Below are 14,471 nucleotides of genomic sequence, written 5' to 3' on the forward strand. Positions count from 1 at the left end.
CTATTACCGACGAGGTGAGTCTTCACTGAGCCTATTACCGACGAGGAGAGTCTTCACTGAGCCTATTACCGACCAGTAGAGTCCCTACTGAACCTATTACCGACGAGGTGAGTCTTCACCGAGCCTATTACCGACGAGGACAGTCCCTACTGAACCTATTACCGACGAGGTGAGTCTTCACTGAGCCTATTACCGACGAGGAGAGTCCCTACTGAACCTATTACTGACGAGGTGAGTCTTCACTGAGCCTATAACCGACGAGGAGAGTCCCTACTGAACTTATTTCCGACGAGGTGAGTCTTCACTGAGCCTATTACCGACGAGGACAGTCCCTACTGAACCTATTACCGACGAGGAGAGTCCCTACTGACCTATTACCGACGAGGTGAGTCTTCACTGGGCCTATAACCGACGAGGAGGGTCAGAACGTTTAATCGACGAGGAGTTCACCACTGACTGAACCTATAACCGACAAGGAGGTCACCACTGAACATATAACCGCCAAGGAGGTCACCACTGAACATATAACTGACAAGGAGGGCACCACTGAACCTATAACCGACGAGCCCTAAATAGACTCATAACTAATGACGTGATTCCCTACTGAACCTATTACCGACGAGGTGAGTCTTCACCGAGCCTATTACCGACGAGGACAGTCCCTACTGAACCTATTACCGACGAGGTGAGTCTTCACTGAGCCTATTACCGACGAGGAGAGTCCCTACTGAACCTATTACTGACGAGGGGAGTCTTCACTGAGCCTATTACCGACGAGGAGAGTCCCTACTGACCTATTACCGACGAGGTGAGTCTTCACCGAGCCTATTACCGACGAGGACAGTCCCTACTGAACCTATTACCGACGAGGTGAGTCTTCACTGGGCCTATAACCGACGAGGAGGGTCAGAACGTTTAATCGACGAGGAGTTCACCACTGACTGAACCTATAACCGACAAGGGGGTCATCACTGAACCTATAACCGACGAGGAGGCCACCACTGAACATATAACCGACGAGGAGGACACCACTGAACATATAACCGCCAAGGAGGTCACCACTGAACATATAACCGGCGAGGAGGTCACCACTGAACATATAACCGAAAAGGAGGTCACCACTGAACCTATAACCGCCGAGCCCTAAATAGACTCATAACTAATGACGTGATTCCCTACTGAACCTATTACCGACGAGGTGAGTCTTCACCGAGCCTATTACCGACGAGGACAGTCCCTACTGAACCTATTACCGACGAGGTGAGTCTTCACTGGGTCTATAACCGACGAGGAGGTTCAGAACGTTTAATCGACGAGGAGTTCACCACTGACTGAACCTATAACCGACAAGGGGGTCACAACTGAACCTATAACCGACGAGGAGGTCACAACTGAACATATAACCGAAAAGGAGGTCACCACTGAACCTATAACCAACAAGGAGGTCACCACTGAACCTATAACCGACGAGCAGGTCACCACTGAACATATAACCGACGAAGAGAGTCATCATTTAACCATTACCGACGAAGAAACTCCTCATTTAACCTATAACCGACGAGGAGAGTCCCCATTTAACCTATAACCGACGAGGAGAGTCCCTACTGAACTTATTTCCGACGAGGTGAGTCTTCACTGAGCCTATTACCGACGAGGAGAGTCCCTACTGACCTATTACCGACGAGGTGAGTCTTCACCGAGCCTATTACCGACGAGGACAGTCCCTACTGAACCTATTACCGACGAGGTGAGTCTTCACCGAGCCTATTACCGACGAGGACAGTCCCTACTGAACCTATTACCGACGAGGTGAGTCTTCACCGAGCCTATTACCGACGAGGACAGTCCCTACTGAACCTATTACCGACGAGGTGAGTCTTCACTGAGCCTATTACCGACGAGGACAGTCCCTACTGAACCTATTACCGACGAGGTGAGTCTTCACTGAGCCTATTACCGACGAGGAGTGTCCCTACTGAACCTATTACTGACGAGGTGAGTCTTCACTGAGCCTATTACCGACGAGGACAGTCCCTACTGAACCTATTACCGACGAGGTGAGTCTTCACTGGGTCTATAACCGACGAGGAGGTTCAGAACGTTTAATCGACGAGGAGTTCACCACTGACTGAACCTATAACCGACAAGGGGGTCACAACTGAACCTATAACCGACGAGGAGGTCCCCACTGAACCTATAACCGACAAGGAGGCCACCACTGAACATATAACCGACGAGGAGGTCACCACTGAACCTATAACCGACGAGCCCTAAATAGACTCATAACTAATGACGGGATTCTGAACATATAACTGATGAGAGAAGTTTCAAAGAGGATATAAATTACTGCATCATTCGAAATATCACAATCGCCTGCAAGACAATTTGCCTAGACCGTGTTTTATGGAATTACCATTATGTGTGGGTGTTGTTGTTATCGCGGAAACGTTTTACTAAACTCCCCCAACCTCTGATTTACTCCACGCTTGGTTTTCATTATCGCCATAAATCTTATCTCGAACTTTGGCTTTGTTGCTATATGCATTACAGTATTGTCTTAGTTTCCACATTGTTAGTCATGTCCGCCTGAAACCTTTCAGAAAGTGAGGCGTATATCTTGCTACTGATCTCATTAAAACAGTCTTTATTTGTTTAACGGATATGGTGTACGCTAGCCTAGCCAGAAACCCGATGTTCTTGACTTATTTTTGAAAGAAATATACTTCAATTGGCGGGTTGAACTTTTGCCCGTCGATAAAATGTCTATCACAGCTGCTATGTCTGATACAAAGTTCTATTTCAGTTTTTCGACATGTATTCAATAAGTCTACCAGGACAAGTGTTAATTTGAAACTATCTAATGACAAATAGATAACATGGTAAGATTATGCATATCTTTCACACTCGGATTATCAGCATGTGTTGCATGTCAGGGAACGCAAGCATGTGATTGACCAACCTATGACCTATGGAGTTCTGTTGTCGTGACGGAATAACTTCCGGTTATGCCAGTGCTGTGTGTATTACTCCGCGATTTTCTGATTCACCTGTCAAGCTTTCTGTACCGTCCGGTGTCATCTTGGCAATACACAGACAAACATGCTATTCCAGGGGCATGCTCTATCATGTTTCTGTGTACAAATGCCATGTACATCCCTCAACTTCATGTTCAACATAAGAAAAAGCGAAACAATCACTATAATGAATAGCAACCGGACCATTCGCTGTAGTAATTAATGACGGTATATTTTAGACTGCAGACTGAAGTATACTAAATAAACCGTACATCAGGTGTACCATATAGGTATAATTAATCATAGCATTATAAATTCTATATATAGCTTTAATATAACAAAAGATACTTGATACTGTGGAATGGGACGTGTGTTTATTCGTAACTGTACTCAAATATCAGAACAACATTTAAAAAACCCCACCGAAGTAACTTTGACAAAATATTGTGTAACGCCCATATATATGTATAATGTCGCTTTCATTATTTGTGTTTTGCTCAGAACATATTTCTGTATTTGATACATTTTATTACCTTTATTATATGTTTTGAACACTTAGATGAATTAAAACGTGGCTCCACTTCCATAAAATATTATTTTAAGATAAACAAACTATGTGGACTTTCATAGTTACGCAACATTTTAAGCAACCAGAAAAGTTACGAATTCTGACACATCTGGAAGTCGGTAAATCAAATCCATCCTTACTACCCTTTTCGTAGCTGTTGGCAGTTATGTTACAATACAAAGGTATATGTTATATTGAAAAAAAAAAAAACATTTTATGATGTCATGAGATGGTCTGCAATAATTTACCATAGTAAAACTAATTAACATTGATTTCTAAATCAATTTATGTTACTTTTACTTTTTCTGTTGTTGTTGTTGTTGCTACTGCTACTGTTGTTGTTAATAATATTATTGTTGTTGTTTCTTCCGCTGATGCTGTTTTCATATTTGTGTGTCAGTGTACATTTGTTTTTTTATGTGCAGCATAGACATATTTCTGAATCTTGCTAAATGGTCCTCCATGTTTGTGTCACACTACACACCAGGGTATACAGTCTCGGTGAGATTCATCACCCGAATAGGTGTCAAACTGAATTACCTTATAACATGAAATGTTCGTTGTGTATAAACATTCGTGGTTTTCGTGGTTGCTATTGAACAACGAATATAAATACAACGAATTGGAATGATATACGTGTCTATTGTTTACCAATAAAGGGGTTCCACGAGAGTGTGTACCACGAAACGATCTAAATGGCTTCAAACCACGAAGTAAAGTACCCACGAATATTTCGTGTTATACAGTATTAGAACGAGTTATTGTGTAGCATCCCTTACTGTGCAATCATTTTTAACCAATGTTCGAGATTGTTATGCGTTATGTTAATAACAACATGTTTATGAAATAATTGCTTTATTGTACAAATTCCTGCTATGTTGGTATTTATGTTTCCCTCTGATCTGACATGTAGGTCTGTGAAATGCATCGCCATGGTAAGCCACGATAGAGGAGTATATGTCATGTTATCTTGCTATTTCTTGTCTTACGTAGAAGATAGCTTTTCAAGGTCTTATGGAGTATTTTTCCATGATTTGTTTTACATGCTACAAGTGCGGTTAAGGTAACATGACGGCTTGATTTTTAGGGTTGAAAACACCGATGGAAAGGGGGAGTAGTTAAGTGTTAAATGTCTTATCAATATTCAAGGTCATTGAAAGACGTGTGCCTCCATGCGAGTTGTATATTCATGCAAGTGTGTATGTGCGCTGGAGGAAGGGTATGACGGCGTTATTGCCTCCTTTTGATAGCGCGGATTTGCTGCCGACTTAAACTGCAAAAGGCATCCCGCACTGTATTCCGCCTGGTCACATTATACTAATAACGGGTGAATCAGTTGGTAGGATAGAAGAAACAGCTATCCTTTCCATTGTAATGTAATTTCCCCTTTCGTTTATCCTTTTTTATTGTATTTTTTTGATTGAATATTAACGACTTTGCGATATCACTTATCATACAGGATGTAAAATTTAAAAAAAACACAATTAAGGTGAGGTGACCCGATGTTACACATTTAAATATTTTCTTTTAATAATTTCTCAAACACCAATTGGGTATGCGAATACTATTCAAAAGGTAGACAGATGAAATGTGTTCCATTTCGGGAAGCCTCACCTTACCTTGAAATAAATAAATAATTGTGCCACAGTTATTAGTTTTTTTTTCATGACATCGTTTCATCGTGACGTCATAGCGGAAACTTTACGGGCACTGTTTTAACAACTTACCCGTGTAACCGTTGGAGCAATCACAGCTGTACCAATTGGTGACGTTAGCGACAGTTCTGTTGATGACGATTTGGTGTAATTGGTGATCCACATTTTGACAAAAAGCATTATTCAGGCACATATTACTTCTTGGATTGCAAAAATTGTATTTTTCACACCTGTTACCTGCGAAATTTTCTTTACAATCACAGTAGAATGACCCGTCTTTGATGCCATACTTGCAGACACCCTTGTTTTGACATTGGATTGAAGAACACTGATCGGCCACCTCGCACGTGCTACCTACCCAGCCCGGAGGACACACACAATGGTAACCCTCAGTAGTGACGTTAACACATCGACTGCCATGTTTACAGGGAGAACTTCTGCAGGGGTCGACCTCCTCACAATATTGTCCGTACGTACCCTCCTTACATATACATTCCACCTCACCGTCACCGCTTTTATTAATGCACTTGGAATCTTGTTCACATAATTTGGCTTTACATCCATCAATTTTTTCACATGTCATCCCGTATCTTTCGGGTGTGCACTGACACAGGAAGTCTGTATCGGACGTGCTTGTACACGTGCCTCCGACACTACACGGACTAGAATAGCACAGATCGGTGTGCTCACATCGATCTCCGTAGTTACCATTAACGCACGTGCATTTGAAAGTGCCGTCCGTGTAATTATGACAAATTCCATTGTGAAGACAAGGATCTGCAAAACAAGCGTCAATATTTTGACACTCCCGCCCCCAATACCCGGGGCTACATACACAGCGTGGTTCCGTCCCGTTAAAGGTCTCACAGGTTGCGTTGTTTCTACATTGCATGTAATGACACATGTCCACGGTTTCACATTTTTCACCGATAAACCCTCCAGCGCATGTGCAATTAAATAGATCGTCGTCCATAAAGTTACATATCCCCCCATGATGACATGGGTTCGCAATGATGCAGACATTGGTATTTTCACACATGGACCCATAGTAACCCTCAGCACAGGAACACTCGTGAGTACCATTGGCACGACTAAAACAATTGCCTCCATGTTGGCATGGCGAATTATGACAAGAATTGTAAATCTCACAATGCGTTCCAATGAAAGTTTTTGGACATGCGCATTCGGATGTTCCATTTGAATATGAGTAACACGTTCCAGTATTAAGACACGGATTGGAGACACATCTATTAATATACTGGCATGTGTCTCCGTAAAAGTGAACCGGACACGTGCAGTTAAACTGTTCGTGTGAGATAAATGTGCACGACCCATTGTTCTGACACGGTGATTGGACGCACATGTCTGTCTCTGTACAGTTACGTCCGTTATAGCCGTCTCTACAGTCACACTGATATGACATATCCGGGAGGGTGCGACAGGTTCCACCATTAACACAGGGCTGTAGCACACTACAGTCACTGAACAGGTGACAATCCCCGTATAGACCTAAAACAGTCACACAATACATATCGATCAGGAGACATTTCATTTGTTATAGTTAAGTAACGTCACTAGATGCACTGGAACAAAATAAAAACAAAACAAAAAACAACGTAAACAACATTACATTTTGGAACCCATAGATATGTAAAAAAAAACTAAAACCAGAACCGAGGAAACACCAAAACAAAACAAAGCATAGGCATTATGAAAACAGTTAAGTGATGTATAGTTTTATTGTTCGAGGGAAGGACATATAATTCACAAAAGATTTCTAAGCAATTGCTTATCGTCGACTTTATAACAGGTCACTGTATGTTCTAAACGAGCATTATTTATGATAGATATTATTTTAGGTTTCTTATGATATTGCTACCTTGAGATTAAGTTTATGGGGTCAAAATTATTACGAAAGTTGCTTTCGCATAATATGAACGTGCAATCAACGATATACAAATATCAACAGAAAATAACAGCATCAACAATCATGATATTCTCCCAAAATGGTTCATGTTTTGAAATGAACGTGCGCCTTGAGACGTAGTTTGCTTTACAATATTTGAACGGGATGTTCAGTAAATAATCAAACATATCAACGAACAAAGATATCAATCACTTAGAAGAGAAAGGTAATACAAACAACTATTCTGATTATTTTGATATGACAAAAACTGGAAGGAACAGTAAGTTATAAAATAACCATAACGTCAACACTCAGGGACAAAATTGATATCAATTTATGGAAGTTACGAAAAAACAATGGCAGACACTACGGAGACAGAAAATAAGGATCCAACAACACAAATAGTAACCAATACCCATTTATCCATTAAAAACAGAAATGTAATTTTAAATTCGGTGATATGTAGTTGTTTTCCTGTACTCATCCACCCCTGAAATTTCAAAATGAACTATTCCAACCTTGGATTGGGGGAGCTCAAATGTGTCTTCAGGGGTGAATGAGTTAACAAGACCAAATTCGTAACATTCACAACTCAGCCACAAAGAGGGAACAGAACGTCTAAGGGGACACTAACTATGAAAGAAGATATCAATCACAGACGACCTATTTCCTGGTTATTGTGATGATGGGTGGCCTTGGTGATAAGGCTGTATCGGGACATAGTTGATAACCCTAGTATTGCCTTCACGGACCCATCTGTCACTGGCCGGACACTCTGGACTGTCCGTCTCACAATAGTACATGCCAACTGTTATCTCGAACTATTCACCTTACACTGTTTATATCCTTTACGGGGTGGGACATAAAGGAAACTCATCTACAATGTTATCAGTTCATGATAATCGGTTGACCAGCTGATAATAAATAGGATATCTAATGGAATGCAATATATTGACATACACGGACACGAACGTAAAATACAGGATTTATGAAGAGGTTAAAATATAATTATACACCGCTGGATAGTCTCTGTAAAGCAGCTTTTGAAGTATGAATTAAAATTAAGAAGGACTATCATACTTCAATAATTGTGTCTGGCGAATCTGCAACTAATATATTATAGTTTATATGAGTACCTTACCTAAAAGCAGTTGAATCAAATTGATAAAATAATGGTTGATATTTAGAATTTTAGTTGAGATTGAACATACATTGTGATTATACAAATAGCTATTGCATTATATATTTTGTCCGTAAAATCTAAATACTACATCAGCATGTCAATTTTACAATCAAAACCAACCAGCTGCAATTCAGAATATGCATAGGTGATAATTATTGGCCAGCAGATGAAATTAAAATAATAACATACCTAATAGAATGAAACCAGACCACATGGCTATTCGGTAAGTTTTTGCACTTTCCCCTGATTAGTTTTCACAGACTTGTATATTATATACATATGCATGTACTACAACATTAAAACAGAAATAATTAGAATGAATACAATCCCCACAAACACTGAACGTGAGACCAGGTATCCATGGAGGGTAAGCGTTTTCTGCATAATAACCAGTAAGTCAACAACAGTAGTCTTGTATTTTATGATAGCAGACTGTAAACTCTCTGTCTGCGTATTATGATGATAATAACCGTTATAGATTGTACATTGTAGAATGTAGCCCTTTCGTTAGAAACCCTGGCTACGTAATGTTCTGGTAAACAGAAGCAGCGATCTAGCAGTAATTCCTGATACTCAGAAAATAAAGTCTTGAGTAATGAATCTACAATGATACATGGAATCAGTACGTTAGAGATGCTGATATTACACGACTTATGGGGGGAAGCATTGCGACTCTGATATCAATGTACAAGCAGTTATGTTCGCATTAACTTTGCTCGTCTGATTTTGTCCTCATGTGTTGATACTTCTATACATTTGTCGTGAAGTGGTGTATTAAATTTCAAGTCATAAAGTGTCAAACAAAAGCAAGTAAAACTATTTAAGTGGCGCGAGGTATTCGATATATCCGCACTTTGTGTATATAGAAAGAGTTACAATATAATGTAGCACCGTGTAGGACATGGTTAATACATAAACATCGATCAGTTATTTAAACATCAAGAGACCTACGATATATCTACATTGAGTGTTATAAAATGATGAACAAATTGTGTAAATTAGCTTGAAATTTTATTCAGAATTTCAAAACTGAGGAATGAAGTTGGGTAGACTTTAGTTGGTGAAAACTGAAATCTTGTAATACGTGGAGAAAACGCGAAACAGAGGGACTTTCATTATTGTTTAGAAATTAAAACAGACATGCCTTTCCCGAGATTTAAAAATAAAATAGCTTACTCTTAAACAATTGAGAACCAGACACGTATATGCGTTAAACGTGTTGTATGCTAACAACCAATTATTTATATCTGTGATTCAAATTTCACTTTTTTTTCAATAATGTTAAGGGACTTTAGAAAAACTTAAAGACGAGCTTCATTTTTCATCTTTAAGAATTTACCGTTAGAATATGTTGCGTTATTTTAGCGAGTGTAATAGAAATTAGCATGAGAATGATTTCATGAAAACGATAACTCTTACTTATTGTTAAATACATGCATATGACATAGTTTAAATCAAATAGTATTTTAAGGAATTTAATAAAAGGTGTTAAATACCCTTTTTGATTATAACTAATGTAATGATTAAAGGACGTGCAATACATTTATAACATAAACTGACGTACCGTTCCTGGTGATGTTGACGAGTCTCTGTACGCTGTCAGGACTCCAGTGGGTGTTGTTGAACACCTTGACTGTGAAGCGGTAAGAACGGTCTGGTCGGGTGGCTCGTACCTGGGTACACACCTCATTTTTCTTTCCCCTGATCACCACAGGGTGGCTGGTAACATTCTTGTCGTTCATGGCTATCTGTAATTGATACCGTTCCACGTAAGCGCCATTGGTTGGATCCTTCCAACAAATCCGAGCCTGGAGTCCCTCCACCGACACACAGAAGAGTTCCGGTGCTACCGTGAAGTAAAACGTCAATGTTATAGAAATCACCTCCATTTTGTTTTAGTATATCGAAATTAAAATGCACAAGTAGTATTGACCATGTTTTATATCATACAAGATGCATCCATCTAGCTATCGCTAACAACTTTATCATACTTTCCTTTACTTCATGTCTTTCGCGGTTTAAGCACTTGTTACTTATAAGTGTTCCAAAATTGCACCTCCAATTATCAAACTGGCTAAGTTATTTGTGATAAATTCATCTTGCCCAGAATAATGTCAAAACTGTACAACACAGAATCCGTCAGTAACATAATGGAAAATGACAGAGGCCTGTTAAATAGATCCCTAGCGTAAAAGTACCAGCGCCGCAATTTCCTGTAAATGACATCATCCAAAGCAAAGAAAAAACTCCCTAACTACCGAACATGTTGCTTTTTCTGCAGGAGAGAAAACTACATAAATCTTTTTTTTTTGTAATAACGTTGCACCGTCGGTTTGTGAGAAAATGAGCTTAACAGATCTGTCAAACAAATAAAACGCAAGATGTGTATCCTGTGTGGAAGGGGCCGCACATAAAAGTGAGGAGCTCGTCACAGTATCACGGGAGACTTAGTCACACAGAGGTTGAAGCTGGACCTCTCGGCTGATAAATTGACCTGTCTTGGCCAAACAGAAGTAGGAACGAGCCCGACGGCCATTGTCCGGATACTTATCTGTCAACTTTACATTGGCTCCTTAACACTCTGTGTCGCTATAACTGTCCCGCACGGGGAATTTGAGACGAATGAAGTAAATATCTCGACTCGACGCATTGCGCGACAGTTTGTCAACAGGATTGGTACCACATACAGGAGCGCGTCCGCGTGTACGCCTGGCCTGATTGGTGTATGGATTCGCACCTCTATCGATCATTGAAAGTCTTTGGCCATAAATATGTTTAGTCATACGTCTATCGTCATTGTGTATATACTGTTACACTTGGTACGTATTGCAAGGGCGACAGATGGGGGACATCAAATAAAATCGTTTCGGACAATACGATTATCTTTATTGTCACAGGGCTCGCTTCTGGTAACGTCCATGCGTATCATAACCTTCAGCGGACCAATAACTTATCACCACTATAAGGTGTTTAGAGAACAATGATTGACCAAATATTGCTGATCAATTGAAATGATATAGCCTCATATCATCTTTATGGACTAGGAGTGTGAAAAGCCGTTTCACGTATGAGAAGTTAAATATAACATCCTAATGCATAGCATGACGTCAGTTTTAAAAAAAAGAGTGAATCCATGAACTTTTATTATGCTTTATCACGATTGTTTGGCTTCCCGAAATTTAAATATTGATAAAACAAATAATATTTTTGGAACTCAGTTTAAATTTGATACATGTTTATTCGTATACAATATCACGTTTTGATATGGGGCTTAACCAAATGTAAAGTTTGACCAGAATTTTCCGTTCCTTCGTGATAAACGGACTTCTTTAACTTGCTTTTCTCGTCACAAGATAGACATTTATCAAAAGATATAGAACGATATAGTTGAACAACTTGTTCACACAACTTATAAGTAGCTTATGTAGTTATAATCGTTGATCCTTTTCGATTTGTTTATTATGAAATATGTTTTACCTTATTGAAACAGAATCTTCTGAACGACTATGCATCAATCTTATTAGACATGAATACAATTCAATATAACGGAGGCTTAAACCATGAGATGTTTCTTGACACAAATGGTGTCCGTGGCCCTCTCTGTGGTGACAGGAAGTTAGAAACTGTATTGTTGTGGTGTTCGAGGGCGAACACATTTAAAAAGGGGGCAGTAGTGTGTCAAATTTTAATTGAACATATGATTACTGTCGCCTGCTAGCTTCGCGCTAGAGAGAATTTCCCTTAAGTTCATTAGTAGAGCGTCTGACTAGGAAGTCCGGGGTCGCGGGTTCGATCCCCGGTGGAAAGCCACTTCTCTCTTTAATGGTATTTAAAATGAATATACGTATCATTTCATGTACTTACATTGTTGTTCTCGGGGAATTTTAACAGTTTAAATAAACACAGTCGTGGACACATATGTGACAGTCCGGATTTATCTCGCCAGACCCATACAAAAGTTAACATGAATCACTGTATATTATTGTAAGTGCAACTTATCTATGAAGTACGCCTTACAGAGGCAATGTAGATGACAAACCGTTTGTGTGAATCTGATTTACATATCACTGGCCTGTCATATGCTCTACACGAGTACAAAAAGATGAATATATCATAAAAATACAGGAAGACAATCTTTAATCTTAATTGATATCTTTCGGGAACTGATTTTTTTTTAACTCAGAACGATGTAAGCGGTCCCGACATTAGGCGGTACACCATATGTGAAGAATATGTAACTTACATTCTATACGGTTTGCTATTAATTTTGATAGATTTGAAGATCATGAAAGATAACAATTCATCACAAGTTGTCGAACGGAAATACACAGCATACTCTAAATCGTCGAATTCGATTTCGTCAAACTTTCTTAGGACGACACGCTGAGTTTATTGTAATGGGTTAAGAACTATAAAAGTAGAAAGGGTTATCTATTTCACACTCTCAAGAAGTCGAGTAGGATAGCATGTTTGGCGATACAGATCAGTATACAGTGTTCATAAAACTCATTTCTAATGCATTATATGATATTCGTAAAGAATTAACGTATGATTATGAAAGCTGTACACAGACTAACAGAAATTTCACATATCCTTTGATAACCATACTTTAACCGTTTTATTATATTAATAAAAAGTTTTAGCGTGGATAATATTTCAAGGAAGTAACACACGTCTTTATCAAGTTATCACCTTAGTAGGGAATTTTCAGGATTTATTTTTAGCTATTTTTTGCAAATTATTTTAAAAAGTTCTATTATAATTTTAGCTGCAATATGGCTTTCACCGCTAAATAAGATTATTTTCTATTGTTTATAAGAGTCAGTTATAATATAAACCAATTAGTTTTATCCATTGACGGACAGTAGGTACATTATTCCCGGAAACGACATCGTTTTAATAAAGGTCAACGTATATGTGGTATTGCTTATGTATTTGACACTTTGGCCGTTTAAGAAACTATAGTTTATGAACGAAAAATAATAATATTGTTTCAAATTCCAAATCTCAATCTCAAACATCCAGTAGTAAGTAGATAATGAACCAAAGGAGTACACATAATAATGACAACTATTTATTGCTTCTTACACAAAAGGCGTCTTACCATGTCCTGCTCCAGATGGGACATTATTAATGTTCATGTTTGTTGATATTACGTTTATTAGATTCGATATTTATCGTTAATTAACAATTAGATGACGATTTCGTTACCAAATGACGGTTTTGTCAGATTTTTCTCTCTCTTTCTTTTTGCCCTTAATGTTCATATTATGCTATACATTATATTCGACGTATTTTGATAAAGTAAAAAAAAAGTCTATTATAAAATGATAAAAATAAGTATTTACAGTGTATACGACGTTTACTTAATACATGTATGAGTTATGACAGATCACTGACTAGAAACGAGAGCTACTTACGTGGTACGTCGGTCATGTTGACTCGGACGCGGGTCGAGCTTTGTTTCTGTGGCGATCCTGAGTCGATGGCAGTCACAGTGAAAGTATACTGGCTAATGCTTTCGGGAAACGATCCTACGATCATGATCTTTCCTGTGTTTGGCGTGATGTTGAAGTATGGACGCACATCTCTGTCAAGGATTCGGTACTGGAAATACGAATTGTAAATCTGGGTGTCGTTATCGACGGCATGCACTGTCCCGAGGAGATCAATCCCCTTCTCAAACGATTTTCGGTAAGTGAGGAAGTCGTACTGGGGCTGGTCAAACGTCGGCGCGAACATGTTCTCTTCTACGACGTCAATGATGACGTCTTTGTCCCTTATGACTCCCTCAACAGTACCGTAGACCCGGAAGTGGAATGTGTAGTTGAAGGGCTGGTTTATATATCGTCGGGTGACCAAAACCCAGCTCAAAGGAGTGGACCTATGGAGCTTAAAGTAGGACGACTCCTCTGGCTGAGTTAGTGCCAACTCGTCAAGTGGCCCCCCCGTCCCATTGTCGTAGCCAGTGACTGTCAACACTGGCGTATTAGGGGGTGCATTCTGATAGATACGGGCCGGGTATGGCATCACATCCAGCACAAGCACGGGTTTCGGGCCACCTGAAAAAGAAAGATAACATGAAGATATCTTGATACATGGTTGACACAAGATTGTTTTTGTTTTGGCTTTTGGCCGAGAGTTT

At 39.3% G+C, this 14,471-nt stretch overlaps 1 protein-coding gene across 2 annotated transcripts in view; it reads right to left on the reverse strand.

Annotated features, from left to right (window-relative positions):
* Nucleotides 1–14,471, reverse strand: part of LOC110442604 (cadherin EGF LAG seven-pass G-type receptor 1-like) — a 47,868-nt gene that overhangs the window by 18,529 nt on the left and 14,868 nt on the right. For both annotated transcript variants that reach the window (XM_021486287.1, XM_021486286.1), the window contains exons 2-4: nt 13,747–14,388; nt 9,891–10,172; nt 5,310–6,746 (exon numbers count right to left, since the gene is read on the reverse strand). In XM_021486287.1, the coding sequence (XP_021341962.1) occupies nt 5,310–6,746; nt 9,891–10,172; nt 13,747–14,388 (2,361 nt within the window). The remainder of the gene's footprint in view (nt 1–5,309; nt 6,747–9,890; nt 10,173–13,746; nt 14,389–14,471) is intronic.

Source organism: Mizuhopecten yessoensis, unplaced genomic scaffold, assembly GCF_002113885.1.
Source record: "Mizuhopecten yessoensis strain PY_sf001 unplaced genomic scaffold, ASM211388v2 scaffold716283, whole genome shotgun sequence".
Classification (NCBI taxonomy): Eukaryota; Metazoa; Mollusca; class Bivalvia; order Pectinida; family Pectinidae; genus Mizuhopecten; species Mizuhopecten yessoensis.